At 38.8% G+C, this 26,405-nt stretch overlaps 1 protein-coding gene across 1 annotated transcript in view; it reads left to right on the top strand.

Annotated features, from left to right (window-relative positions):
- The window catches only part of ERC2 (ELKS/RAB6-interacting/CAST family member 2), an 887,162-nt gene that overhangs the window by 112,475 nt on the left and 748,282 nt on the right, over positions 1-26,405 (top strand). Inside the window, exon 2 of the mRNA XM_047850845.1 lies at positions 23,868-24,284. Within this exon, the coding sequence (XP_047706801.1) occupies positions 23,868-24,284 (417 nt within the window). The remainder of the gene's footprint in view (positions 1-23,867; positions 24,285-26,405) is intronic.

Below are 26,405 nucleotides of genomic sequence, written 5' to 3'. Positions count from 1 at the left end.
GGAAGTGGCATTTGATCAGAGGACTACATAAAGTGAAGGAGGAAACCATTCAAAAATCTGGCAGAAGATCATTGCTGGCAGAGGGAAGAGTGAAGGCAACAGCTCCTAGGCAGGGATGCACCTTGGTATACTTGAGGAGCACTAAGGAGGCTGGGGTGACTGGAGCCTAGGGGGTGAAAGTGAGAGCAATGGGAATTGAGGTCTCAGAGTAAACCAGAGGCCAGGGGGTGATTTCTGACAGATTCAGTTACATCTGGTGTCTGTGACTCATCTGGGCTTTGCAGATCAACTTGACCTCCTGGCTTGTCAGTTTCCTCTATGATCGAGAGCAGCAGACAGATGCCATTTTGAAGCAGTTTGACTGGAGATGCATGAAGGCTCATCAGAGTTTTGAACTGTGTTCAGGCTGTTGACTCTTGAGACTGTGCTTGGCTTTTCTCCTCACCAGGGTAGGGTGAGTCATGCATGGGAGGGGCTTATGATAAACTTAAGCCTGCTCCCTTTGTCATCACTACCATAGAGCTACTTCCTTAGTCATCCTTTAATCCTGTCTCTGTGTTCTGACCTCTTTCTCCAGAATTAAAATAGCCCAGCATGCTGCATCCAGTATGGGCTGAGTGACTCACTGCAAGTGAGAAAGAGGTGAACTGCTTAGCTGTGCCTGAGACCAGCTGCTGCTGAGATAGGAGACCTACACAATACACTGATGCAGGTGCCACAGCAGGGCTATCCTCAATGTCCATGGAAACAAGAAGTGGTATTTCCCTCAGCAGAATCTTGAGAATGTTTCACAGTGGATGTGACATTTGAGTTCTGATATTTCAGGATTCTCTGATTCAAAACATGTTTCCACAATTGTTCTAACTTCCTGCAAGTAAAGAAGGCTATGACTGCTGCATTGGGGCTGACTGCCCTTAGGTATTGGTTTTTGCTGATGGGTGGCAGGGATGGGCCATTTACTGAATATTTATTGCTCATTTTCTATATATACAATATTGTTTGAGACATCTTTTGTGTCAGCTTTCTATTGCAGCATAATAAATCAGCTCAAAACTTGGTGACTTAATGCAACTCTTTTTATTTGCTTGTGATTCTGAAGGTCATTAGTTTTGTCTGGCCTTGACTGGGTTCAGCTGGGTTGTTCTTCTGCTGATCTCTTCTAGGGTTATTCATGAGGCTGCAGTCATCTGTTGATTTGATAGAGGCTGTTTGGTGACATGGTAGGCAACCACAGAGTGGTTGGTGTTGCGTTTTTGCTGGGTCTTTGTTCTCATGGTGTGTTATCCTCAAATAGGGTAGCTTGAGCTTCTTCATATCAAGAGGGCTAAAGTGTAGCTCCAAGTATGGATTCCTCTATCCTTTTGGGTGGTTCTTTCCCTGGCCTTAGGCAGTTTCTTCACACACGTGAAGATTAATAGCTGAGTACTTAATGGGGACCCTCTGAAGCTCTCTGCCCATGAACTCTAGTTGACTTTCTCCTTTCAGATGACCAGCTTCATCTCCTCAAATCAGGCAGACCATACATCTTTGCCTGGGATTCTCTCTGTGTTGCAGCCTGGACACTATTGCCAGGTAGTAGGCTGTGCAGTTTAGTGCTCACCATATTTGATTTTCATCTCTCAGGATCACTGTCCTTGAAACCATTGTTTCATACATATTGTCCAATTTGTTAGCTGTTTCAGGAAAGGAGGTTATTATGTCTCTGTAACTCCATCTTGGCTGGAAGTAGAAGTCTCAGGATGATAAAAGTAGAAGTGGCAAGGTGTCTTGAGGCCTACCTGGGCTTGGAACTCACAGATATCACCTCTGAATTCTAGTAGTCAAAACAAACCCAACACTAGCCCAGACTTAAAGGTTGGAGATACAAACTGGACTTCTTGATAGGAGTAGTGGCAAAGTCATGTTGCAAAGGGGCATGTGGAAAGGGATTGGAGGAGTGATTGAAGCCCTGTTTATAAACATTCTATCCTGTTGTGTGGGTAGGTAGGTAATTATAAGATGATAGCTATCGTTTGTTAAGCTGCTGCTGTGAACCAAGCCCTGTATGAAGCACTTTATACACAGTGCATCTAAACCAAATAACATTGTGAAGTGCTACGAATGTTGTATAACATTGTTCACATGTGGAACAGATTTAACGTTGTGAATCTCATTTTGTAGATGAGGAAACTGCCACTCCTCGAGGGGGTTAATTGACTTGCGTGAGGTTATACCTGGGATCAGGTGACTTTGATACTTGTATGATTTCATGCCTGTGCTCTAAGTCCATCTTTTTACTTTAAACTTTTCTATACCCTTATTTTAGGTATATTTCTTAAGTGTAGATACAGCAGCTTTAAAAAGAATACAAACAGATGATTTCTGTCCTTTTAGGTGGTAAGTTTATTTCATTTACATTTATTGTAATTACTGATATGTTTGGATTAATTTCTACTGTTTTTTTTTGGGGGGGGTTCCTACTTACCCTGCATTTTCTAGGCTTTTTTCCTCTTTTTTGATTGTTTGTATTTTCTTTATTCTCCTTTCCTGTAGATTTGAAAGTTTAACTGTATTCTTTATTCTTTTAGCTGTTCCTCTTAAAATTTTAACATATCCACTTGAATTTGTCTAAAGATAACTGTTTTTATCTTCTGTTTTCTAAAAACAAAACAAAACACTAACCATTTGCTTCTCATCTTATGTGTTTTTATTTTTATATCCCTCTGGGGGTATGATAGTTTTATACTTTCCTCTTTCCTTTGAAATTAGGCGTGACCATGTGACTGGCATTGGCCTGTGAAATGTGAGAAACAGGAAGCTTAAAGAGCCAGTGTGTAGTTCATTATGTGACTTGTGTGCGGCAATTGTTGAAGAAGGTTTTGAGGTTAGATCCTTTAGGGGCTACACTGTGTAGAGTCCCCAGCTAGCTCCTGCAAGATATTTAGCATGAGTGGAAGTAAATATTTATTGTTTTCAGCCATAGAGATTTTGGTATTGTTACTGTAGCATAAGGCGATCACCTGACTGATAAACTCCTGATTCTCCAAGTTGTCTTATTATTATTGTCTTATATAGTAAATGCTTATTTAGAATTAAAACACTTACCATATTTACTTACCTTTCCTTCATTCTTACCATCTTCCTTCTATATTCATTTTTCTTTTTTTCTTGAAGTACATATTCTAGAAATATCTTTAAGGTTATTTATAGCGTGCTGGTTACCAATATGTTGTTAAGTGACTCAAAATTCCTGAAAATTTGGCTCTTATGAGCCAGTATAAACACACTGTTATTTCAGGTGGCTTATGTTAGTGGTAAACTCTGTTATTGTCTGGAGATAATCTTTATTTCATCCTCATTTTTGAATGGCAGATTAACTGGGAGTAAAATTCTAAGGTTGAGAGTTATTTTCTTTTAGCATTTTCAAGCTATTGTTGAAATAATATTGTTGCTCCCTTGGGAAGTCCATTGTCATTGTACATTGTTCTTTTGTAGTTAATCTGTTCCTTGTCTCTGGATGCTTTTAAAATCTTCTCTTTGTGTTTAGCATTTTGTAGTTTTACTTTGCTGTGCTTAAGCATGAGTTTAATTATACTTATCCATTTTGCCCCTCTTAATCTTTAATGAGTTTTAGAAATATTTTAGGCGTTCTCTTTTTGAATATCATTTGACTTCTGGCGTTCTGTGTGGTCTGGGTCTAGAGACTGGTCCTTGAGAGCACTTTTGTGTTTGTTTTTGCCAAGTATCACCTTGGGATCATTTTCATATGTAATTTTATTTCTCTACTTGGATGTTCTCAGATCTTTAGGCAATGTAAAATGAATCCCAAATTTACATGAAAGTAGACCCTTGGAGAAACTAGTTGTATCTTATCCTGAGCCCAGAGTTCAGGTTTTGTGTCCACCATTTCACTGATCTGGTTTTATGGAAAGGTCTCAGCTGTAACTTGCTTAGAGCCTATTCTGACCCACTTCCAAGGCTGTTAACCCAAGCTACCTCCCTTTACCCCTTTCTAGTCTCTTGATAGCCAAACCCTCAGCTCTTCTCACTTATCTGATTTTTAGTTTTCCTCTTTGTTTTTGGCCCTTGAGTATCTCTCTTACTTTCATGCATGCTTGTCTATGCATACAAAGTGATATTGTTGTATTTTCTCTTGATTGTATATTTTCTCTAGCTTTTCCAGGTGTTTGTAGTTATCTGCTCTGTCATATTGCTAGAAGCTGGGTAAAGGTTACACTCTGGGCCCTCACCATCCAATTTCCCTTGGATTATTCCAATACCTTTCCCATTTTTTTAATTGCCCATCATTTCATGCTACCTACCTTCCAGTTCTGAAATACTTTCTCCCTATTTTTCTCCTAAATTTGAGTATGTGTACTCTTTTTAAAGTAAAAATTAAAAATAATTCTTGTAGGGGTGCCTGGGTGGCTCAGTCTGTTGAGTGTCTGACTTCAGCTCAGGTCATGATATCACGGTTTGTGAGTTTCAGCCCCACGTCAGGCCCTGTGCTGACAGCGCAGAGCCTGGAGTCTGCTTCTGATTCTGTGTCTCCTTCTCTCTCTGCCCCTCCCCTGCTTGTGCTCTGTCTCTCAAAAATAAATAAATGTAAAAAAATAAAAAAAATTAAAAGTAATTCTTATAGACCTTTAAGAATATTTGTGACAAGTGTGGGGAAACAAAATCTTATTCTCTGAAAAAAATCTTCCAAATATCTTACGCCTTCAGGTCTTTGCTGAAATGTCATTTTAATGAGGAAGGATGACTGACTATTGATCTACCCTGTATAAAATTAACACCTTCTTACCATGTTTATATTTTATTAATCTGTGTAGCACTGTTTCTTGATATGCTATACTTTTGTTTATGGATTGTCTCTCCTTACGAGATTCTAAGTTCCACGAGGTCATGTACTCTCTCTCTTTGCTCATTGTTATATCCCCAATGCTTAGGATTGTGCCTGGCATATAGTAGATATTCAACAGATATTTTTGAGTGAATGAATAAATGAATGAATGAAATATAAATTATTAGTGCAAAGAAAAGTTGTATCTTAATTTCCAGGTAATTTTATTTTTAAATTATCATTAAAATTAAACAAATTTCAAATTTTATAAAACACAAAGACCTCTCAGAATATATTCATAAGCCCAGTTTACAATATGCAGTACAAAGCACTCCATTTACATCACTCTCTGCTTTATGATGTCTGCATTCTTCATATGGCATTTGGGTCCTTTACTGATGAGCATTACCACCTTTGTACTGCCTCCTGCCACTCTTGATCTTATATTTGGCTCTCAAGCTCCATATTCTTTTCCTTGATTTTTTTCATGCTTTGACACCTTTAACCAAGCCCTTTATCCTGCCTGGAATACCTTCGCTTTTTTGCCTTTAGGAAATTCTTCTGTATTCTAAGTCCCACTCAAAGTTCACATCCTCTGTGGAGTTGTTGCCTGTGCACAGACCAGATTGATGCCTTCCTCTTCTGCACTGCCCTTAGCACATTGTACACCCTTCCTTATGCTCTCATTCCTTTCTGTTGTGATTATTGATCTTCCCATTTGTCACTTTTTCTCTTTTTATTATTATTTTTTAAATGTTTATTTATTTTTGAGAGAGAGAGACAGAGTATGAACAGGGGAGGTACAGAGAGAGGGAGACACAGAATCTGAAGCAGGCTCCAGGCTTTGAGCTGTCAGCACAGAGCCTGACGCATGGCTCGAATTCACGAACCGTGAGATCATGACCTGAGCAAAGTCCGATGCTTAACCAACTGGGCCACCCAGACACCCCTGTCACTTTTTCTTGACTAAGAGTGTCTCAGGACCAAGGACTATGTCTCATGCTTTCTCTGTCCTTTTATCCTCAATGGCTTATCATACATAGTGCTTAGCACATACAATGAGGTGAGCGAATATTGCCTGGGAGTGGTTGTAGCAAAAATGAATTCAGACTCTCTGGCCTCAAATGAAAGAAGAATTCTTTGTAACATAATGGTTGTCTGATAGGGGGTTGGTGGGAGATTGTGTCATATCCTTAAAAAATCTTTCAAAAAAAGGAAAAAGCCTTCTTTCTTAGGAAGTGAATAAATGTTATCTGGCCTAGAGTTTATTGAATATGTTGCTAAATAACCTTTAAAGATATTTGCCAGCCTAATGGTGTTTTTCACTATTAACACTAATTATAACATTAAGAGAAGTTGTTTATTGAATCCATAGACTATAATAAGCTATGTGTCTGTTTATAAATATATTTTTATATATTCCTATATGTAAACTTACTCATAACTACATTTGTATCATCCTCATTTTACAGTGGAAGAAATTGAGGGAAAATAATTTGCCAGGGATTAAACAGTATAGACAAGCAGTGGTAGAACCAGTTCTTGCTTGATACAGGACTCAGCTCTTAACTAGTCTCCCATACTGGATTTCAGCAACTCCTATAATGACAGAGTTTTCTTTTCCCCTTTAAAAGGTGATTGGAAAGGTTATTTAAAGGATTAATAAATGAGGGAGGAGGCTCTTTACAGACTGTAAACTGTAAGCTCATCCTAAGTTTATTTTTTCCTCCTTTATAAAACCATGAAGGCTGTAATTCTTTCCACTCTATTTCCCTTTGGGTTTTTAAACCAAAGAAAGAAAACCTTCAAAGATACAGCAAAAGACTCCACCCATTTCACGGTCCCTCCCTCCATTGGTTTTGTAGGGTCCACAGTTAAGGAGGCAAATGATGGTGAGAGGAACAATCATGTTTTAAATGGTGTTACAGATGCATGGACTCAAGAGGGCCATTGGCCTCCCTGTAGCTTGCTGATGGCCCTGGTATGTTGAAATTTATGTAAACCAGGACCAATAGTTCATCTTATTGGGAAAAATGGCAGTAGGACCTAGAGTTACTAAGGTATTACATTAGGACTTGCTTCAATTTAAATTCTTCTTCCATTCAATAATGCTTTTGTTCTGGGCACCGGCAGTGTCTGCGCTGTTAGATACTTTCTTTATATCCCTGTTGGACTTGATAGGTTAGCTCTGTTCCAGAATCAAATTTGAAAGCCATTTTTTTTTATCCCTTCCTGACTTTAAAAGTCTCAAATGAATTATAAAACAAAATAAATATCCAGGGATGAAAAGGGCACTTTGCAGTCCTTGTTTAAGAATACTTTTTACTGTTCTTTTGGAGAAAACTGTACTCTCTTTCACTGGTTTAAAGATTTGAGAAGGAATCTTAAAGCATATGAAATGTATCTATACGTTTATGAATGCATATGTGGGTTTCTGAGTCTTTGCTAAGGAAAACTCTTAATAATATGTAAAAAAATTATCCAGATAAAATAAAAATAACCTCAAATTGATATTATTCAGGATTGGTATCAAGGGATCTTATTTCTCAGCCATATAACATATTCTTCCTGTGAACTGTTCCTTCTGTCTGGTTTTTGCTTTGGCTTCCTCAATGATAGCATGGATCTCCTGTGACTTATCATTATCTTTTCCAGGTTCCTGAGTGGCCCCCTTCATTCTTGACATTTATCTCATATACTTTTTGGGGAAAAATTCCTCTCAAACCTTTTCAAAGTCTTTAAGCTCTCAGGTGGAAGAATGCTATATCTTTCAAAATTCCCTAAAGGTATTCTTTAAGAAGTCCTTTCAGAGAGAAAAGTTACTTCATCCTTCTTGGAATTAATCATTTGTTCCAACTCTTGAAGTCTTGGAGCTGCTGGGTATGGACTGTGGTTACAGCAGCTGTACCATCGGTAGTGTGTGGTGGAAGAGATGCCTCTGGGCCAAAGATGTTTGACTCCAGTGTAGAAATCTGGCTTGTGGCAGCTGTTGCACATACCCTGACACTAATTATGTGGTAACTGGATCCTTTTGCAGTTCAGTGACCAAATAAAACTGGTGCGTGGGGCTAGAAGACAAAGACTGGGACACAGCAGTGTGCTGAGAGTTTGGGGTCTGGGCTTTATAACTAGCAGTGCTGCCATCTCTGCTGTGGCTTTTGGTGACAAGAGGTCCCCCTCTTTGGGCCTCAGGTTATCCTCCTTTAAAAAGAAGCAAAGATGATTATCTTTCTGATCCCTTTCATCACCAATGTTCAGTGATTCTGTTGTTCAGTATTTGCTGTGTCTTTAAAATGCATATACCAGCTTGTAGAAAATCTAGGGTGGTTCTTTCAAAGTATTTTATTTGCTATTAAAAGGTTAGCATCCAAGGTGGCCAAGCCAGAAAGTTCTTCTGGATTAAAGGATTTATTTGTATATGATATAGGCAAACATAATTTCACATTTTTTCCCCTACTCTCATTTCTTTCCATTGCGTTTTGGGAGGGTTTGCAATCTGGGTTTGTATATTCATAACAGAGGCTTTTAAAGATGATGGCTTCCTGTGGGCTGAAGTGGGACTTGCTAAGTATCTGATATGCATTATCTGTTTAACCTTATCATGGTTTTGTGAGATGTTTGTATTTTTAGCAGCTTTTAAAAGAGCTGGAAACTGAGACCTAGAAAACAGAAGTAACCTGTTAATGTCATACAGCCCGCTAGAGGCTGTGGAACCCTGTAGCTAGTGTGTGGTCAGATCCATCCCATAGCTACTGAGTGATCATGTTGGAGATCAACCCAAGGCCTCAGACATCAAAGAGAGAGTTTTCAATTGGAGGTATTATTCTCAATCAAATATTTAGGACTTTCACTGTCAACTCAATTTTTTTTTTTAATGTTTATTTTTTGAGAGAGAGAGAGAGAGTGAGACAGAGCATATGAGCAGGGGAGGGGCAGAGAGAGAGGGATCTGAATCAGAATCTGAACCAGGCTCCAGGCCCTGAGCTGTCAGCACAGCTGTGATTCTAGTGCTTTGATAAAATGGGGAAACAAGAGAATTTGAGTGATTAAACTACTTAGGAACCAGTATATTCACATCTTTTCTATACTGTGCAAGTTCCCTATATTGGTCAAGTTATAATGTGAAAAAGAAGATTCATCTAAGACTCCTCATGGTATTCCCAGTCACTTAAAATTCCACCAAGAGCACAGACATGCATGCGGAAATGCTATTTAAAACTAAAAATGAATACAACAGTTGATTGTAAAGCTTGGTACTGTCATTTCAGATGACTCTTTAAAGCTTCCCTTAGATTCTTTTAAGTAATGGTAACAACAAATGCAGTACAGAATTAAAATTCAGATATTATGTCTCAAAAATAAGCAGTATATATAGCAATATATATTATTTATAATATAATGATATATTTTATATATATAATAAAATATGTTACACATTTAATATTTATTTATTTATATTTAACCTGGCAAGATTTCTTTTTAGACTTGGAGAGGACACTTATGTCTGTCAAATAGCACATAGCTCAGTAATGGTTGAATGAGTGAATGAATGCCCAATTTGTCTGCTCTATCTAGTAGTATCTGATACTAAGGGGCACTACTCATAGTTTATTTAGGTTTAATGAATCACACAAACTAAGTTTTCAGTATACTTCTTAGGACTGGACTATACCACAGTATTCTTTTCATGATGTTTTCCTTCCCCACCTTTTTATTACCAAACAATCGTTACTTAAAGCAGTAGTAAGGGTGAAACTTTTCTGTTTTGAAGTCTGGAGACATGCTTCTCAAACCTTTATGTGCCTTCAGATTACCTGGCAGTCTTAAAGGCATGTAAAGGCAGTCTTAAATGTAAGAATGCAGATTCTGATATTGCAGGTCTGAGGTGGGACATGAAGTTCCACCTTTCTTACAGGATGCTGCTCTGCTGTTCCTAGGACCACATTCTGAGTCGTGTGGAGGTCAGTTATCCCCCTTACCAGCAGTGGCACAAGGAGTGAGAGAAGCAGGAGGGTAAAGTACTTAGGAAAATTCTCTCCTCATGAAAACTTTGATAGCAAGGACTATAGTTTGGCTGAGGGACCCATGTGGCTCAGAGTAGGGAAGTTCAGTGCATGCCACACAGCTATTTGAATGACAATAATTTAGATAAAACCTCTTACTTGTTTTAAAATATTTAGATGGTTAGCAATTTTGTTAAATAAACATGTCGCGGGGTGAAGAGGAGGTGACAGGGGAGGGAATTGCAATAAATATTTTAAAATGTCATTTACACTAAAGATTTGCTAAGCAATTAAAATCAAAGAGCTGTCCTCTAACTGCATGTGGCTATTAATAATAGAAAACCTCCAATTTTTTTAATTGAAAACATTTTTTTAAATGTTTATTTTTGAGAGAGAGACAGAACATGAGTGGGGGAGGGGCAGAGAGTGAAGGAGACACAGAATCTGAACTGTCAGCACAGAGACTGACACAGAGCTTGAACCCACGAACTAAGAGATCATGACCTGAGCCAAAGTCCCATGCTCAGCCGACTGAGCCACCCAGGCTCCTAGAAAAGCTCCAGTTTTAACCATTGTTTCCACGAGTACATGATTTGGGTTGCTTCTCTAAACACATTTAAAAAGTATCAATATTTCTTAAACTTGGGTTTTTTTGTTTTTATTTATTCATTCATACATACACACACACACACACACACCTGTAACAGGTTGAGCGGTGTCAACATCAGGAGATGCTACTCTCTTTTAGTTGCTTATGTATTACGGGGGACTAGTAGGGGAAAAAACCCTGACTTTCAAAACAGCCATGTTCATGTTGCTATTCCTGAGAGCCCCTTATAGAGTTATTTATAGACCAGTTAATGGGAAATCAATTTTAGCCATCTTTAAGTTGGTCTTAAAACAACTGTTTCCTGTTTCCCTTATTTAAAAAATGCCAAAGTGCTTAGCATTTTGTTTCCCACTGTTGCATTTATTCAATGATCAAAAATGTATGTTCATTATGCTTATGTCTTTTACCTGCTCAAATGGGAGGAGGAAGGAGAGAAATTTTAATTCCAGGCCTCTAGCCACCACCACTGTGTCAACCAGTAACAGTGAACATTTACTGGGTCCATTATGTGCCAGGCCCGGTGCTTTATGCTTTATGGGAACCTGTTCACTTATGTGATGAACATCTCATGTGGTCTTTGTGTGAACCTTGTACCTTAGGTACAATTATTGTTTCTTTTTTATGGATGAATAATTCAATGCTCAAAGTACGTAAGTGATTTGTCCAAGGCAGCATAGGTTATAATAGGTAGATCCAGGATTCAAAACCCAGTTCATCATCACTGTTCTTGGAATCCTAGACAAGATTAGTGATTTTCCCCACATGATATAATTTGTTAGCAGCAAAGCCAGAATTAGAACTTAAGTCCTTAACTCTCAGCTCAGCACAATATTCCAGTACTATGCCATTTTACAGTATTGGTCTGTAATGAGAACCAGAACTTGCTTACAAAAGCAGCTGCCAAGAGGGCTTTTCCATGTATATTGTTCTTAGTGTTATGAATCTTGGCAAAATGTCACATGTTATCAACCAAAGTGGGTTCTGCAGTTATCAGTGACAGTGTATCTGAGGATCCCAGGATCATGGTGCTTTGGTGCTTTTAAAAATCACCTATCAATATTCTTTATTAGTTATGTGTGCTTGTTCTTCCCTAAAAGAGAAAGCCTAGGACCATATGTCTAAATATTAGTTTTTTTAATCCTTTCTCAGCAGAGCAGCTCTTCCATAGCACACTGGGGCCGCATGTTTTTAGCCAGCGTCTGCTGTTTGTCTTTTCACATACATGACGTGGTCCGTGGAAGGGTTGGAGCCACGAGGAGGGCTGTACATCCTGCACATGGGATTATGGAAAAGGGGATCAGACAACCTGCCCTTAAAATTTGATTAGAGACAAACTCAAAAATGATAAATAGGAAAATAAAGTCACAGGAGAAGCAGAGCAGGCCAAGTTGTCTGCAAAGAGATTCTGTTTTCTTTGAAAGTTATGTTAAGCCCTTGCTTGAGAAGGAGTATGGATTTATTAAAAAAAAGTTCAAGACTTTTGGGTATAGGCCAATTCATATTTTTATATAGCTCAGAGACGGTTTTCATAGCAATGAAACCCTAAACTGCTTTATAGCACAAAGCTTTATCATTTTGTTTTGTTTTGTTTTTTCCCCATAGTGTGGAAAAGAGCTTAAGGTCACGAATTTTTTCAAATTTGCCAGGAACTCATATTTTCCATGTTTGGGGATAAGACAGAGTAGATTCTAAACATCTGGCTAGTCCTTATTTAAATAATTGTGTGTTCCATGCACATCATACATATATAATTATTTTTTCATTCTATTTACCTTTTTGTATTTTAGACATGCTGAAATATGGATTAAATTCTGACTCCAGTAGCTATTGGAAGTTATTCTCCTGAATGTTGGCTAAGGCAAAGTATCTTTTCCCCCCTTTTCCATATAAACTCAAGTACGGCTTAGTTTCTTATATTTTTATTGTTCACTTTTTCCCCCCAAGATTAGGTGACTTATAAGAGCTTATAAGAGTTGTACAAAATGAAGTTCTCTATATTTTTTATAGCAGGGCAACTTTAGAATTGGCTGGAGGAAACCTCAGTTTTAGACACTGGCCCATATCTGCTAACAATGTGATTGCAGTCAAATCCCTTAAGCCAGTCCAATTTATCCTCTTGTGAAGTGGACATAGTGCTGGCAGCATCAGAGCAGTCTTGTCAGATGAGTGAGTTGGTGGACGTGAGGCATTTTGAGTTTTGGAGGAGAGAACAGGACAGAGTAATCTGAGGTCGAGGATACCCTCTCCCTCCCTACTGGCCCCACACTCTCCCACCCCTAGTCTAAGTACAGTAAAGCAAAGAGGAATGGAAACCTATTCTCTCTCACAGTGTTCCGCTGTGCCGACCATCTGGTGAGACAATTTCCCTTCTGCTCCTCTCATCTTTCTGCCCATATTTCATTATTTATTGAATACCTATTATGTGCTAGATTTGGGAGTATAATACAAATTTGGCCCAGAACCTGCCCCTGAAAAGCTCACTTTCTTTCTCTTAATCTTTCTCTTTCTTAGAGATTTTCCTTACTTTCTTGTAAGCACAGCAATGCTTTAAAAGATATATTTGGTTTTATTTAGCTGTTGTGTAGTGGGAGGGCTTATCAGAAAACATAGCCTGGTGTAATGCCAGAAACAGAAGTTGTTATGACCTCTTTTATTGTCTGAGACTTGGAATCAATTGAACAGGCTAATCTTATTACACTCGCAGTCTGTTTACCTATGTTTAAAGGACAGACAAATGATTTTAACCTTTTTTTTCCCTTTTGTGGACTGGAAATGGGGCTAGTCTTTACTATCCAGGGAAGATTTCTTTTTTCTTTTTTTTTTTAATGTCTATTTTTTTATTTTTGAGAGGTGGGGGGAGAGAGAGAGAGAAAGAGAGAGAGAGGGAGGGAGAACATGAGCCAGGGAGGGGCAGAGAGAGCGAGGGAGACAGAGGATCCGAAGTGGGCTCTGTGCTGACAGCAGAGAACCTGATGTGGGGCTGTAACTCATGAACCGTGAGACCATGACCTGAGCTGAAATGGGACGCTCAACCGACTGAGCCACCCAGGCACCTCCAGGGCAGATTTCAAAGTATGCAATTAAGTTTGGCGGGGGGGGGGGGGGGGGGGGGGGGGAAGGTTAAAAAAAACTGGGTTGAAGGTATCAGGATATCAGGATAAACATAATGCATTCTATTTGCACTCTTAGCCGAGTGACTGTAAAGAGTAGCCTGGATGCCATTGTGATACCTGCTTTGCTTCTCTTAGTGGTGTCCTCACTGGCAGGCTATGGAGAAGGGAGTTTGCCTTTTGAGCTTTGATACTTTGAAAACAACTGGAGAATGATCCCAGAATTAGGGTAGGGAGTAAACAGCTTTCTGAATGCCCATCTAGTCACAGACTCATTTTTGTTCTTAAAGGGAATTAGCGGTTTTGTCACCTGTTCCACTTGTGCCATAAGTTCTCAGTTGACAGCAGTTTGACTAGGACCCAGGCATGAGGTCAGATCACCTGGTGATGTTTCATCCTAATGAAGGTAGACATTGGAAGGGCTTCCCTCTCCAGATATGCAGTGGAATGGAAGCCACAGAAGAGTGGTTGAGGCTGTGGGAAGTTGAAAGCACAAAGATAACTGGCAGATTTCAAAGAGAAGGCCCTAGAATACAACCTTACAGATTGCTGGTTTGTAGGTAGGTACCTGATAAAGGTATCAAGCTGAAATGAATGCTCTTGATTATTGATCCAGTAGGGTTTGGGCAATTGCCTTAAAAGAAATGTGCTTTCATGGTTGAGAAGGGGGAGGTTATTCAGTCTGAAGGAATTGAATAATCTGGAAGGGCAGAATTAAAAACTGTGCTTTGTTTTTCTTACCTTTTGGCCCTTAGAGAAGGTGGCTTTGGCTTTGCCAGAGATTTCGCTTGTACTGTGTCTGATCTTCTAGAGCTAGTTTTTCTAGAGCTTGTCCTCTAATAGCTAATTTTAATTAGCTCACAGTCCAATTCTGAAGACTTAGAAAGGAGGTCTCAGTAAATTGTCCTTGGATGTCCCATGCTATTTAACTATTGGATGGGGCCCAGGGAGTAAGTGAAATGATTTAGGTTATCTCTCATCCGCCCTGTTCAAGACATGACTACTATTTCCTAAGCTGTTAGAGAGCCACCCCCTTTTGTTCTGCTCTTAGCATTACTAGAATACATACCATGATGGAGTTCAGGATTCCAGAAACCAAGCTTCCATGCTCCCAGAAACAGATTCTGGCTTTGGCAATGTGATTGTTCTTTTGGGCCTGCCCTTTAACCTGCGTGATATGATTTTTTCGTTTGTAAAATGAGGTTAACAGGCTAATCTTTAAGGTCTCTTTGAACTATAAGAGTTCTGATTCCTTGTCATCAGTGTGTCAAGTAGATTGTGTCTTTCAGAATATGGGTTTTTGTTGCTGGTGTGAGGGCAGCATATCCTAGCCTATCCTGACTGATGTGATTACTCTGTACTTGGTACTTTCTACAGCTTTATATGTATTAACTCTTAATTTTCACAATAACCCTGTGTATTAGGAATTATTACTCTTCCCCCCTTTTAAAAATGTTTATTTATTTATATTAGAGAGAGAGAGAGAAAGAGAGAGGTAGAGAGAGAGAGAGAGAGGGAGAGAGAGAATTTCAAGCAGGCTCTGTGTTATCAGCACAGAGCCCAACATGGGGCTTGATCCCACATACCATGAGATCACGACCTGAACTGAGATCAAAAGTTGGATGCTTAACCGACTGAACCACCCAGGTACCCATTACTCTTCCCCTTTTACAAATGAGGAAACTGAGACACAGGATATTCTTTTTAGTGGATTATTAAAAGTGCTGTCTTTGTATTTTAAAATACAAATTGCCTATGTTAAATATCTAGCTAGAAATGACTATCTGGCAAATGAATTTTGAAGCTTGATTGATTTGAATTTCTTAAAAGTAGAACAGTGAGGGAGGATAGAGACAGAGAGAGAAGTTGCTTCAGCTCCCCTTCCCATTCTCCAGTATATGAATGCAGAAAGATGATCAAGACTCTGTAAGGTACATGCCTTTTGTTCAAGAATTCCTTTTTAGGAACAAGGAGAATTCTGCTTAATTTTAAATATTTTAAAAGAGAATGACGGGGTGCCTGGGTGGCTCAGTCAGTTAAGTGTCCCACTTTGGCTCAGGTCATGATATCACAGTTGGTGGGTTTGAGCCCCATGTCAGGCTTTGTGCTGACAGTTGGGAGCCTGGAGCCTGCTTCAGATTCTCTGTCTCCTTCTCTCTCTGCCCCTCCCCTGCTCACACTTTCTCTCTCTCTCTCTCTCTGAAAAATAAAATAAACATTAAAAAAATTTTTTTAAAGAGAAAGAAAATTAAATGACATGGATTTGAGAAAGTTTTGAACACTAAATTTGGTTGATTATCAGATTGTGTGATCATGCTGAAGTCATTTAATTAAGAAAGAGGCTACCTGGAAAAAAAAATTTTCCTATTAATAAATATGCACCTGAAAGCATCTATCATGATAACCTCTGAATGAGGAACAGCCTGGTTACGATGGCTAACTTTAAATTTGAAGATTTGCGGGGCGCCTGGGTGGCTCAGTCGGTTAAGCGTCCGACTTTGGCTCAGGTCATGATCTCACACTCCGTGAGTTCGAGCCCCGCGTCAGGCTCTGTGCTGACAGCTCAGAGCCTGGAGCCTGTTTCAGACTCTGTGTCTCCCTCTCTCTGTGACCCTACCCCGTTCATGCTCTGCCTCTCCCTGTCTCAAAAATAAATAAACGTTAGGGCGCCTGGGTGGCGCAGTCGGTTAAGCGTCTGACTTCAGCCAGGTCACGATCTCGCGGTCCGTGAGTTCGAGCCCCGCGTCAGGCTCTGGGCTGATGGCTCAGAGCCTGGAGCCTGTTTCCGATTCTGTGTCTCCCTCTCTCTCTTCCCCTCCCCCGTTCATGCTCTGTCTCTCTCTGTCCCAAAACTAAATAAAAAACGTTGAAAAAAAAATTTAAAAAAAAAAAAATAAATAAACGTTAAAAAAAAAATTAAACCAAAAAAAAACAAAAAAAAAAGAAGTAAATTTGAAGATTTGCTGTAAACTGTCATTAATTGCCTGCCTGTCTGCTCTCACAACTCTTGCCTCCACCCTACATTATTTTATTTATTTATTTATTTATTTATTCATTCATTCATTCATTCATTCATTCATTCATTTATCCATCCAGCATCCTGAAGCATTTGTGCCAATTCAGAGGCTACATGGTATAGTGGTTTGAGTAAGGGAGTTGGTGTCAGATAGCCTTGATGAACATCACCTAGGAGGATGACCTGGAGCAAGTTACTTAACCACTTTGCATCTCCATTTCCTCATCCCTTTAATGGAGATCTAAAATAATGGCTACTTCACAGGGTGGTTGTGAGGGTTAAAAAAAGCTTAGGACTATGTGGCATGTTGTAATTGCTATCCAGATTTTTGCTATTACTATTCCTTAATAGGTCTGGTGTGTCTTTGCCTCTGGGCTTTTATACTTTCTCTTCTCTTTCCATATTTCTTCATGGGGCTGACTCTCAATTGTTCTTCAAGATCCAGCTCAGTGGTGGCTCTTTGTTTGGAGTATTTTCTCACATGTCTCTAGCCTGCGTTACATCCTCTCTGAATTTCTAGCCACCTGGCTATGACTTCTGTCATAACCTCATAACATAGTGGAGCTACTATGGGTTTACTTGTCTGCATGGACTATGAGCATGGACCATTTGTTTTCCCCCTCCCCTCCCTTCCATTTTCCCTTCCTCCATTCCTTCCTTCCTTCCTTCCTTCTTCCTTTCTTGAGTATAAGGGAGATACCAGGTAAATGTTTGTTGAATGGATAAATAAACCAATTTTCCCTCCATTTCTGTCTCCTTTTTTCCTCCCTCTCTCCCTCCCTCCCATTCTTCTCTTCTACTTTCTTACCTTCTTTTCTTCCTTTCTATCAAACTTCTTCCCTTCCTTTGCTCTCAAACTTGGCACTTGATGCATTACCTTAGTTATTCCTCACAGGAACTCTGTAAATTAAGCATTACGTTTATCCCCATTTTGCAGGTGTGGAAACAAAGGATCAGGATGATGGGCAACTTGCCCATCCAAAGGGGTAGACCCCTTACAGAGTTGTCTTCCAATGTGGCTGTCTCCACTCAAAGCATTTTGGCAATTTTTCCTTGGAATTCCTTTCTGGCTAGTCTATGAACCACATAAGAAAACCAATCTTAGTTTTGGTCACTCTCAGAAAAGATGATTTCCAGTCTCATCATCCCAATTCATCATGTTTGTTTCCAAAAACTTAGATCATCTCATAAATCTGTTTTGTGCTGGTCTCAGTCTATCAATAACTAGTACTGTGGTTGTATTGGCCTTGTGGTTCTTACTGTGATTGCAAGATGCCCTTGAGCAATAATCAGCAAGAAACTTTGAAGGCATATTACTTAAAAGACCTGGAAATTGAACAGCACCACTGGGGGCATACAGTGAGCTCATGGGTAGAGAGTACATGGGCCTGAGGTTCTCCTTTTATTGGGGTCAAGGGAGGAGGGTACCTAGGGTTTTGTGGGCTCATTCTTTATTGGTGAATTTAAAACCTAAGAGGGGAGATTTAAAGTGTTGGAAGAGAAAAAACAAGTAGCTCAAATGTTCAGTTACTGAAATCAATCAAGATCTCTAAAACAAAGGAGCCTCAGTTGGAGGAGGCCTATGGCTTTTTATCTAGTTGTGTGGTTGGCAATGCCTTTATTTGAGATAGCCATCATTGAAGTGGATGCCTCTTTGAAGTGGATACCTTGGTAATCAAAGCTTATGTCAGGTACTTTCACTGCAAAAGAGAAATAAAACAATTGTCAGGACTTATATAAGTATGTCCATTCTTGCTGCTTTTATTCAACATGTTATTAGAACTCCTAGCCCCAGTAATTAGGTAAGAAAAAAATTAAAAGGCATCCAAATTGGTAAGGAGGAAATAAAACTGTTTCACTATTTGCAGATGACATGGCATTATATATAGAAAACTCTGAAGACTCCACCAAAAAACAAAACAAAACAAAACTACTAGAACTAATAAATGAATTCAGTAAAGTTGCAGGATACAAAACTAGCATACAGAAATCAGTTGCTTTTCTATACACTAATAATAAACTATCAGAAAGAGAAATTCAGAGAACAATTCCATTTATAATTGTATCAAAAAGAATAAAATACTTACAAATAAGTTTAAGCAAGGGGGTGAAAGTTCTGTACTCTGAAAATTTAAGACATCAATGAAAGATATTTCAGGTGGCACCAGCAAATGGAAAGATATACCATGCTCATGGGTTGGAAGAATTAATATTGCTAAATTAATATTGTTAAAATGTCCATACTCAAAGCAATCTACAGATTCTGTGCAATCCCCATCACAATATTAATGTCATTTTTCACAGAGCTACAACAAAGAATCCTAAAATTTGTGTGAAACCACAAAAGATCCCAAATAGTCAAAACAATCCTGATAAAGAACAAAGCTGGAGGTATGACACTCACTGATTTCAAGCTATACTGCAAAGCTATAGTAATCAAAACAATATGGTACTGACATGGAAACAGACACACAGATTAATGAAATAGAATAGAATCAAGAAATAAACCCATACATATATAGTCAACTAATCTATGACAAAGGAGGCAAGAATATAAAATGGGAAAAAGACAGACTGTTCAATAAATGGTATTGGGAAAACTGGACAGCTACATGCAAAAGAATGAAACTGGACCACTATCTTAGACCGTGTAAAAAATAAATTCAAAATGGATTAAAGACTTGAATGTAAGGCCTGAAATCATAAAACTCTTAGAAGAAAACATAGGCGATAAGTTCTTTGACATCAGTCTTAGCAGTATTTTTCTGGATATGTCTCCTCAGGCAAGGGCAGTAAAAGCTAAGATAAATGGGATTACATCACAGTAAAAAGCTTTTGCACAGCAAAGGAGACCATCAACAAAATGAAAAGGCGACCTACGGAATGGGAGAAGATACTTGCAAATCATATATCCGATAGGGGGTTAATATCAGTATATATAAATAACTTCTATAACTTAGTAGAAAAAACAATCTGATTAAAAAATAGGCAGAGGACATGAATAAACATTTTTCTAAAGAAGACATACAGAAAGTAAACAGGCACAGGAAAAGATGCTTAACATCACTAATCATCAGAGAAATGCAAATCAAAACCACACTGAAATATCACCTCACACCAATTAGACTGGCTATTATCAAAAAGACACAAAATAACAAGTGTTGTTGAGGATATCGAGAAAAGGGAACCCTTCTACTCTGTTGGTGGGATGTAAATTGGTGCAACCACTATGGAAAATAGTATGGAGGCTCCTCAAAAAATTAAAGAGAACTATGAACTACCATATGATCCAGTAATTCTGCTTATGGGTATTTATCTGAAGAAAACAAAAACACCGATTAGAAGAGATATATGCACTCCTATGTTTATGGCAGAATTATTTACAATAGCCAAGATATTGGAAGCAACCTAAGTGTCCATAATAGATGAATGGATAAGGTGTGTGTGTATGTATGTGTGTGTGTGTGTGTGTGTGTGTGTGTGTGTATATCTCCCAATGAAATATTACTCAGCCATAAAAAAAGAATGAGATCTTGCCATTTGTGACAACATGGGTGGATCTAGAGGGTATTATGCTGAATGAAATAAGTCAGACAAAGCCAAATATTTTATGATTTCACTTATATGTGGAATCTGAAAAACGAGACAAATGAACAAACAAAACAGAAACAGACTCTTAGATACAGGAAACAGATTCTTGGCTACCAGAGTGGATCAGTGTTGGTGGAAGCAGGTAAAGTAGGTGCAGAGGATTAAGAAGTACAAACTTCGGGGCGCCTGGGTGGCGCAGTCGGTTAAGCGTCCGACTTCAGCCAGGTCATGATCTCGCGGTCTGCGAGTTCGAGCCCCGCGTCAGGCTCTGGGCTGATGGCTCAGAGCCTGGAGCCTGTTTCCGATTCTGTGTCTCCCTCTCTCTCTCTGCCCCTCTCCCATTCATGCTCTGTCTCTCTCTGTCCCAAAAATAAATAAACGTTGAAAAAAAAATTTAAAAAAAATTAAAAAAAAAGAAGTACAAACTTCTAGTTATAAAATAAATGAGTCACAGGGATACAATGTACAGCATAGGGAATATAGTCAATAATATTGTAATAACTTTGTATGGTGACAGATGGTAACTAGACTTATGGGATCATTTTTGTAATGTACAAAAATATGAAATAACTATTACATACACCTGCAACTGATGGGATACTATATGTTAATTATACTTCATCAAAGAAAATATTTGCCATCATCAAGAATATTTAAATGACTTGACAGTTGCACTGTCTGTTCCGAAGAGGTTTGGCAGCAGTCACATTACTGGGCCGAAGGCTGTCAATACTCCCGTGGACTTTGTTTTGATGTGATTTTGGGATGGGGAGCTGGTGGAGGGAGGTTATATTACCTTATAATCTCACCTCATGTTTCTTTGTGGCAGATTTATTGAGATACAATTTACGTAGCATACAATTCCCACCTCTAACATGTAAAATTCATTGGTTTTTAGTATATTCACAAAGTTGTACAATCAACACCACTATCTACTTCCAGGAATTTTCATCACCCCCAAAAGAAATCCCATACCCTGTAGTAGTCACCCTCCATTCCCCCTACTCTAGCCACCTTGTCAGTCACCAATTTATTTTCTGTCTGCAGATTTGCTTATTCTGGATATTTCATATCAATGGAGTCCTACTACATGTGGTTTCTTGTGACTGGCTTCTTTCACATGGCATAATGTTTTTAAGGTTTATCTATGCTATAGTGATACAATGTGTATCAGTACTTCATTGATTTGTATGACTAAATAATACTCCATTGTGTGGATATACTGCATTTTATTTATTCATTCATCAGGTGATTGACATATAAATTGTTTCTACTTTTTGGCTACTATGGATATTTGTATATGAATCAACTGATGAATGGATAATGCAATGTGGTATGGTTCTATAATGGAATAATATTCACCTGTAAAATGAATTAAGTATGGATACGTGCTACAACATGGATGAGCCTTGAAAGCATGCTACATGAAAAAGCAACGTATTGCATACTTCCATGGATATGAATATCCAGACTAGGTAAATACATAGAGACAAAAAGTAAACTAGAGGTTTCCAGGGCCTGGGGATAGGAAGGAGGAAGGGAAATGGCTGGCTTAAAAGTATAGGGTTTCTTTTTTTTTTATTTTCTCATCTGTCACCATGCAATGTTATTACAATACTATTTTCTCAGTGCTGTACTTTCATCTCTGTGACTTATTTTATAATTAGAAGTTTGTACTTCTTAATCCCCTCACCTATTTCACCTATCACCCCTATACTCCTTCCCTTGTCAACCACCAGTTTGTTCTTTGTATTTATGAGACTGTTTCTGTTTGTTCATTGTTTTATTTTTTAGATTCTGTGTATAAGTCAAATCATATGGTTTTGTTTTTCTCTGACTCATTTTACTTAGCATAATACCCTTTATGTCCATCCATGTTGTCACAAATTACAAGGTCTCATTCTTCTGTATGGTTGAGTGTGTATGTATACACACACACATATTTTCTTTATCTGTTTATCGATGGACACTTAGGTTACTTCAATATTTGGCTATTATAAGTAATGCTGCAGTAAACATAAGGTTGCATATATCTTTTGAATTAGTATTTTCGTTTTCTTTGGGTAAATATTCAGTAGTGGAATCACTGGATCAGATGGCAGTTCTATTTTTGTTTTTAACTTTTTGATAAATCTCTGTACTGTTTTCCACAGTGGTTGCACCAATTTACATTCCCACCAATAGTGCTTAGGGTTCCCTTTTTTTTCCATGACCTTGCCAACACTTGTTATTTCTTTACTTTTTGATAATAACCACTCTGACTGATGTGAAGTGATATTTCATTGTGGTCTTAATTTGCATTTTCCTGATGATTAGTGATATTGAGCATCTTTTCATGTGCCTGTTGACCATCTGTATGTCTTCTTTAGAAAAATGTTTATTCAGGTCCTCTGCCCACTTTTTCATTTTGTGCTCATTTTTTTTTCCCTCCCCTAACTTTGTATCTGGTCTACAGGTAGGAGTGTGTATTTGGTGATTGAATGAGGAACTGCTGTTTTGGAAGCATCCTGGTTTGTTCCTAGGACAAAAATGCCTTCAGGCTTATGGCTGCCTATTCTGACCAGCCTGGGGGTTGGCTCTATTGGGAAGGTGTTGCAGAATTTACCAACTGTTGTCAAGCAACTGTTTATTTTCTCATAACCAGTAACTATTTTGTTTCTCTGGTGTTTTCACTCTGATTTTGGTTAAAATAGTGACCTGGAATAATATGTGGGTACTTGTGGAATGTTTTGCTTTCGTCCCTGGTAATATACCAAAGACTTTGGGTTCCTAGGTCAGAGAGACTTAGGAAAACAAAAGTTGGAATTGACCTAACTTCTTCTTCTTTTTTTCTTTCTTTTGATCACATTTATCAAACAGCAGTGCTATAGATTTTGTGTAGATTATGGGTCTTTGCTGTGATTAGCAGTTGTTTTTATTTTTTTCTTTTTTTTCTCCGTGAAGGTACTTTATGTTGATTCTTTCTGTTAAATATCCTTTGCTTGCACTGAACTTTTCTTTGTGTTGATTTTTTGCTTCATTTTTGTTTTCCATTTCCCATGCTGTTCAGTTACTGGATGCCCGAAGAACCAAGGTTGGTCCACTGTTTGCAGCTTGTTTGTTTTGCTCTGCACAGCCTCACCTCCTTGTGTGTTTGTGTCTGTCCCTGTCTGCATTTGTTCCCTTTTGCTTGCAGATGCAGTAATCCTGTTTACTAAACCTGTTCACAGCTTTATTTGTAAAAAATAAAGTCCTCGTTTGTGTCTACTTGTAGTGGATGCTATTATTTTCATTTTTTAAATGGAAATGCATTTCTGATGGAAAATAATGGATAGTAGAATAAAGAACACCTTAGGAAACAGGGAATACTGAGTCTGGAGCATTGCGGGCATAAAGAAGGTGTGTTTGTGAGACTTTCCCTTCTAACCCTTTCCACTTACTCAGTTCAATCTCTTTAGATGTATAATTTCCCTGTGACTGACACTAATATACTGTTTCTGTGTATGTGTACATTTCTCTTCTCCTAAGACATTCAGAAAGCATCATTGAATTAATTTCCCCCTCTCCATGTGCTGTACCATGCTTCTGAAGTCACCCTGGAGGACTTCACGGCTGGCCCTCTGGACCTCGTGATTAACATTCCATCTTCATAGTGTGGTAGCAGCAAAAAGCACTTGGCATTTCCATTGACTTTGTCCCCTTCTTTCTCCTCTCCTGCTCCATCTTTCTATCACAGCACCTGCAGTTGACAATCCAAGCCCTTCAGGATGAGCTTCGAACCCAGAGAGACCTCAATCACCTCCTGCAGCAAGAGAGTGGCAACCGTGGAGCCGAACACTTCACCATTGAGCTGACTGAAGAGAACTTCCGGCGGCTCCAAGCTGAGCATGACAGACAAGCTAAGGAGCTGTTCCTTTTAAGGAAGACCTTGGAGGAAATGGAATTGAGAATTGAAACACAGAAACAGACCCTCAACGCCCGAGACGAGTCTATTAAAAAGCTTCTCGAGATGTTGCAAAGTAAAGGTTTGCCTTCTAAAAGTCTTGAGGATGACAATGAGCGGACACGGCGGATGGCAGAGGCTGAGTCTCAAGTCAGCCACTTGGAAGTGATTTTAGATCAGAAAGAAAAGGAAAACATACATCTTAGAGAGGTAAGGATATTTACTCTATTTCCTCAAAGCCATATTTTACAAGTGAAAACATGTTACCAGGTTATTTTCACAGGTTGGAAGATATCTGCAGCCTTAACAAAATTTCCTGGCGTCTGTTTTATAGTCTTCCTATCTGCTTATCACCTTTAAACTAGAATTTTGCATTAGTTCTTCTCTCTGCTCACCATACATATGTTCCATTGTTACTCGACACGTATTCGGGATCCAAGTATGTGCAGCACATGCCAATTCTAAGGTGGCTTACAACTACTTTCCCACAGATGGCCATAGTTTCAGGGTTTAGATGGTTATCAAATATCATCTCTCTAAAGGAGGAAAAGAAATAGGTGATTAGCAAAACAATGAACTTACATATTTTCATAGCTGAATTGGGGTAACATTTGTAGAAAGTAAAGCATATGGATCTTTCCAGGAAGAATGGTAAAATGTGCAGACCAGTTTTGAACACTTAGGTTTAAGACCATCTTTGTCTGCATTTTCTTTTGTCTAAGACAAACTGTTCCAGGTTTTCTGAGTATGCATTTTATACTTAGTGGATTAAAATCATTTGAAGTCCTTCAGAGGCAGCCTCTCTGGCCTGCCACCACTCTTGAATGTTGGGATGCACAGATATCTGAGGATATGTAGTTGGATAGAGCTTATACAAAATGTGGGTGATAGCCAAGGCTTGAAATTTTTATAACGGTTTCTTGCCACTATGGTGGATATGGATCTCAAAAGTACCGTGTAGGCAAAATGCTATGGGAGACACAGATCTCACAGAAAATAGGAAGCAATAACATGGCATTAAGTATATTTAAAAATATGCTATAGCAATAAATAAAAATTCCAAAAGATATTTACATTCAGGCCAAACTAGATTTTTGGCATCATATACCTTTTTGGATGAGCAGTTCTTGTTTTTTATTTTATTTTATTTTTTAATGTTTATTTATTTTTGGGGGAGAGAGAGAGAGAGAGAGAGAGAGCGTGCGTGCATGCATGCAAATGAGCAGGGAAGAGGCAGAGAGAGAGAGAGAGAGAGAGAGAGAGAGAGAGAGAGAGAGAATCTGAAGCAGGCTCCAGGCTCTGAGCTGTTAGCACAGAGCCCAATGCAGGGCTTGAGCTCATGAGCTGTGAAATCATGACCTGAGCTGAAGTTGGATGCTCAACCAACTGAGCCACCCAGGCACCCTGGATGGGCAGTTCTCGTGAGTTACTTGTTTGGTTGTTCAGAATACATGGCATCCATGATGGGGCTTGCTAATGCAGATACTCCTGGGAGTTTTCTCTGATGTAGAGTATATTTGTTTAAAACATTTGAGCAGACTTTTGTGTCTTCAGACTTAATGTCCCCCTTACCTATTCTCCCTTGTTTTATTTTCATGAGACATTAGCAACATGCTTGGGAAACCACATGACTTGGTTTTGTATTGAGATGCTTAAAGAGATGTTTTGTTGGGCCTGGGTCTTCCCATCCATAATGGAATGGGAAGAATGAATGTCATGGGCAAACTTCTAAGATGGCCCCCAATGATTTGTACCTCTTGGAATTCATGCATTTGTGTAAATCCACATCCTTGAGTATAGGCTGAACCTAGTGACTAAACAATAGAATATGGTGAAAGAAATAGGATGCCAATGTGACTTCTATGATTAGATTACATAAGACTTATTTCCATCTTGTTAGCCAACTTTTTTGTGCTCTCACCTTGCTGCTTTGATGAAGCAAGCTGCTATGGAGAGACGCCCATGTGGTGAGGGACTGAGAGTAGCCTCTAGTCAACATGCAGTGAGGAACTGAGACCCTCACTCAAACAGCCACAAAGAACTGAAAATTGACAACAACTATTTTGTGAGGTTGGAAGTGGATCTTTTCCCAGTGCAACTTTCAGATAAGATGACAGGCCCTGGGCTGACACCTTGACTGCAGCTTTGTGAAAGACTATGAAGCAAAGGACCCAGCTAAGCTATGCCTGGATCCCTGATCCCCAGAAACTGTGATATAATAAATGTGTGTTGTTTTAAGCTGCTGAATTTGGGGATAATTTGTTACACAGCAATAAATAGCTAATACAGTGGAGCAGAAACTAATCTCTTCCTGCCTTACTCCACAGAAGA

Source organism: Prionailurus viverrinus, chromosome A2 (assembly GCF_022837055.1).
Source record: "Prionailurus viverrinus isolate Anna chromosome A2, UM_Priviv_1.0, whole genome shotgun sequence".
Lineage (NCBI taxonomy): Eukaryota > Metazoa > Chordata > Mammalia > Carnivora > Felidae > Prionailurus > Prionailurus viverrinus.
Note: the sequence above shows the minus strand (reverse complement) of the source record. Positions and strands in the feature narration are given on the sequence as shown.